Raw genomic sequence first — 4250 nt, forward strand, 5'->3', positions numbered from 1 at the left:
CCAGCTGTTATGCACCATGGGTGCCGTATATGTTATTTTTTGCATTCCAGATCTCCTACGTCCATGCGCGTTTGGACACAAATACTTACACCCACAAAATGTAGAAGTCGGCATATAAAAATGTTGTCTCATGGACTAGTATCATGCATATAATACTAGCATATGATATTACCTCTATAATGCATAGTATTATAGACTGGTATCTTAGGTTGTCTCATTTATTACTATGCATGACACATAGTAGCATAGAATTTATTATGATACGGTATCATAATATGATACTCAACTCTCTCTTTCTTCATTTAGTTCTACGCCACCTCATCAAAATTGTCTAGTTGATATGCATGATACAAGCTATGATACTCCTATTATGATCAGCCTGAAGGTTCAACTCCAACATTTTGTCAAATTCATTTGGCAAGCACACTATCATTGATTGTCTCGTTGCATACACAGCCGTTATTTCTCTCATTGGTCCTTGGCGCTTTGGTTTCACTGTAATTCAATGCTAAGTTCACATGTATAGGTGCACGAATAGGTTCTCACTAATTAATTTTGAATTGAGGAGGAAAGAGGAGACTTTTGAGCCTCCTTTGGTTTGTAGGATAGGATAATCATTTTAAGAGAAAAAACATAGGAAGTGAGATCACATGCGTCTTAATTTTTTTAGAGAAAGATATGTCATTTGATGCATATAGGATAAGAATTCCTTCATTGAGTCTAGGCTAATTTTTGCAAAAAGAAAAATAGAGTCTAGGCTAATAATTTTTTATTTTCTTTCAAATATGAAGGATTGATTCCTGTCCTACATAGTAATAGGAATCCATTCTTACAAACTAAAGGTCTCCAAAGAATTTTTTTTTTATAAAATTCCTATCCTTTAGGATTCGTGTAAACCAATGGAGGACTTGAGTTTGAAAGGGAGGGTGGAGGAGTAAAAGAGGCGCATCTATTGGTCTATGTTTTTTTAGAGAACAAAGATGTCCTTGTGTTGGGCCTAAAAATACAGAGAGTATTGCGCTAGAGGTAAAGTTGATCCAAGTTCACAAGTATTGCGTCACGAGAGAAGTTTTATGAGAAATTAGAAGAAATGCACGTTACATTGTGAAATTTTTATCAAAAACCTAACACATCTTATATAAAGGAACGGAGGAAGTAATAAAGAGGGAGAAGTATAGTATACTAGTACCTCTTGTCACGGAGAAGATCTTGGAGCTTGCCGGTCAGCCCGGGCACATCCATACCGTCGATGCCAGCAACGTCTTCTTCCTTGATGCCATCCTTGTTATCGGATTTCTGCTTCGCCATCTGATGAAGCATGCGCTTAAGCAATCCCTCCAGGTCCTTTCCACCATCAAATGCCTGGGACACGGACGCTTGGGCTTGGTGTGGGAAGTCCACCTCTAGCTCCCGACACACTTCCATGGCGAGCGTAGTTTTTCCGAGCCCTCCAAACCCAACGATGGAGAAGACCTTCATATCTTTGTCATCCCCTGACCTCAATTTGTCGGCCAGGGCGTTGACCTGATCCGTCAGGCCGATGAACTGGTCGTGGTCGTTTGACGGGCGAAGTGCACGGGCAGACAGGGTGGCCGGTGACACAGTGGCAAAGGTGGCCGATCTGCGTAGTGCCTCCTGGTCGAGGCAACGCTTCAAGTAAAGCTTCAAAAACTGATGCCTGCAGCGAGGAAATAAAGATCATTCCATTTCTATTTTCCCTTTTCCGGCGATAGCTCATTTTATTCCAACGAGGAGACTTTGGGGCCTCCTTTGGTTTATAGAATGGGAAAATCATAGAAAGTGAGAAGACATGCATCTCAATCAAATGCTATACATTGAAATGTGAAAGATTGATTCCTCTCCTACGTACTAATAGAAATCCATTCTTACAAACAAAAGCGCTCCAAATAAAATTTATATCGTCTAGAATTCCTGTAAACCAAAAGAGACCTTGAGTTGGAAAGGGAGGGGGGAGGAGGGGGAGGAGGTCCGTACCGAACAATGGCAGGTAGAAGCCTGGCGTGCCCGAGTAAACGTCTGGCGCAGTTGAACGGCGCGCCGGGGTCGACGGGCAGTCGTGGCAGAGGGCGCCTGACGCGGAGCTTGTAGATATCCACACAGTCCTCGGCGTCGGAAGCAAGCTCGCGCACCTGTTTCGTCCACTCTCGGACGAGGTGATCGACGCAGTCGTCGTCGGTCTCGGCCAGCATGCGGAGCACGGCGTTCATGGAGGACAGCTCGTCCCTGAGGTGGACGATCTTGTTGCCGACCCCGCGGATCTCCTGGAGCTCCTCCACCAGCGCCTGCCCGAACTTGCTCACGATGGACGCCGCGTTTTCCATCCTGCTAGCTTGCTCTCTCACAGCAAGATCTCAGGACGGTGGATGGCTGCTGGCTGCTCTGGGCTTGCGATTTTGCATATAACGGGCAGTGGAAATAGTGGACGGCAATGAGCCTCTCACAAGTGGTGGGCTTATATATTGGTGAGGAAGTACCTATAGCTGAGAAACTTGCTCATCTCCATCTAAATAGCTGTTGTTCGTTTGGTGATTAGAAGAAACAATAAGTTACTATAATAATGGTGTAATACGGGCGGGATTACTACGTAGTTCACACATGGGTGGAGCCCTTTCGTGTTGGCTAGCATGTGGGAGCGGCTGCTTAGTGCTTTATATCATGGTTCTGCAACTGCTATCTTGTTTGACCTCACCAACTATTTTCCCATTCCCCTCTCGAGCGTCGCTCCCGTCGACGATTCAGGAGGAGGAAACCCTAGCTCTACCGTTTACTTTCTTCTTTTTTCTTTTTCTCCCCCTCCCTGCCCTTCCTTCCCTTGTCGCCTTCGGTGGTGTCAGGGGCCAAAAGCCCCATGGCGTAGGTTTGGCCCACGACTAACCTAGGACTAGATTATCAGGGCATGGCCCTATGCCCCGCACGTCATGTAGTATCCGATATCAGGAAAAATAGGTTTGGATGGTGTAGTCGGATCCTCGGTAGAAGATGGGTGCTTGAGAAGAAAAAATGTGGTCCAACGTATAAAACTGAAAAAGTTGATGTGAAGAGTAGAGATTCGTGTGTGGTGGGAGTCTATTTTTTTTTCTTTGATGAGGACCACTAGCTTGCATTGGTGAGAAAAAACAATATAGATGCCAAAGTTGGTGGTCAAGTGGCTAAAGTCTCCTTGGCCTTGAGATTCGAGGAGCATATGCGTAATGACATCTGGTCTCCAAAGTCTACTCTTCTAACCATTGTTTAGAAACTCGTTCCCGCAAAAAAGAAAAGAAAACAAAAACTCGTGAGTCCTTACCCTGATGGCCAACTGGCTACATTAGCTGGCGTTGTGATCTGTTCACGTTCGATATTCAATGCATCCATCGAATCACGTCCTAAAAACAAATGTACTACTCTTAGACTAGTGGACAGTCATATGGTGCTAAGTCGTGATACCCTCGAGCTACATCGTGATACTGGAATATTTATGTCTACTAGCTAGGTGATTTCTTTGTTTTTCCAAAACAAACCTAATTTCTATGTTTGGGATTAGTAGAAACTAATCATCATTGTAATAAGTTTAATGAAAAATATCAACCAGCATACTCGATCTCCCCTTCTTTAATGGGTGATTGGCTTGATAGCTTCTAGCTATAACTGTCCGCATTGGCCAGCCTCTATAGTATAGTCTTTTCAAGTCACCACTCACCACAGGCGTCTCGTAGGATTGATGGGAGGTCCTCTCTCACTACACAAATATCGCCGGAATATTTGAAATAAATTTAGAAGAATGCGAGGACCGATATGAGATATAGGACTTCAACTCGAGTGACCAGGTTCCACCACTAGAAACATAATCATATGAGCTACACTCATTTTGAATTACGGTGTTTCCAGCAGGTCTAGTTGAAGCATGCTTGTCGGGGGGATGACCCCCGAGTAGGCACCGAAGCCCGAATCATCTCTTCTAAGACATCGGGACGGCTCGCACCCTCGACTATGGAGAGTCTTGATACTTTGGAAGCCACATTGTTCCAGGCATTCTACGCGCCAAGCACGACTCTCAACGACTGTCCTCATAGATGTAGGTTGCGCTCTAACGAGTCGACCAAATGCAAACTAAAAACATTATTGTCACTTTATCGATGTACAACTACCTTCACTACAAGGCCATCGTACACACCCTCAAGTACTTTATTCATAGGCATGGTTGCAATTTTTTTACTTGTCAAAATCCTGGAGCAGCAGTAGTGGGTGCA

General features: G+C 44.5%; 1 protein-coding gene across 1 annotated transcript; it reads right to left on the reverse strand.

Annotated features, from left to right (window-relative positions):
• Positions 1-690: 690 nt before the first annotated feature.
• LOC109779135 (disease resistance protein PIK6-NP-like) lies at positions 691-2502 on the reverse strand. The gene is made up of 2 exons (XM_020337743.4): positions 1996-2502; positions 691-1678 (listed from the first exon to the last, which is right to left on the reverse strand). The coding sequence occupies exons 1-2, from the start codon at positions 2340-2342 to the stop codon at positions 1183-1185; spliced, it is 843 nt and encodes a 280-aa protein (XP_020193332.3). The 5' UTR covers positions 2343-2502; the 3' UTR covers positions 691-1182.
• Between the last annotated feature and the right edge of the window lie 1748 nt (positions 2503-4250).

The sequence above is a fragment of the Aegilops tauschii genome, chromosome 5 (genome assembly GCF_002575655.3).
Source record: "Aegilops tauschii subsp. strangulata cultivar AL8/78 chromosome 5, Aet v6.0, whole genome shotgun sequence".
NCBI lineage: Eukaryota > Viridiplantae > Streptophyta > Magnoliopsida > Poales > Poaceae > Aegilops > Aegilops tauschii.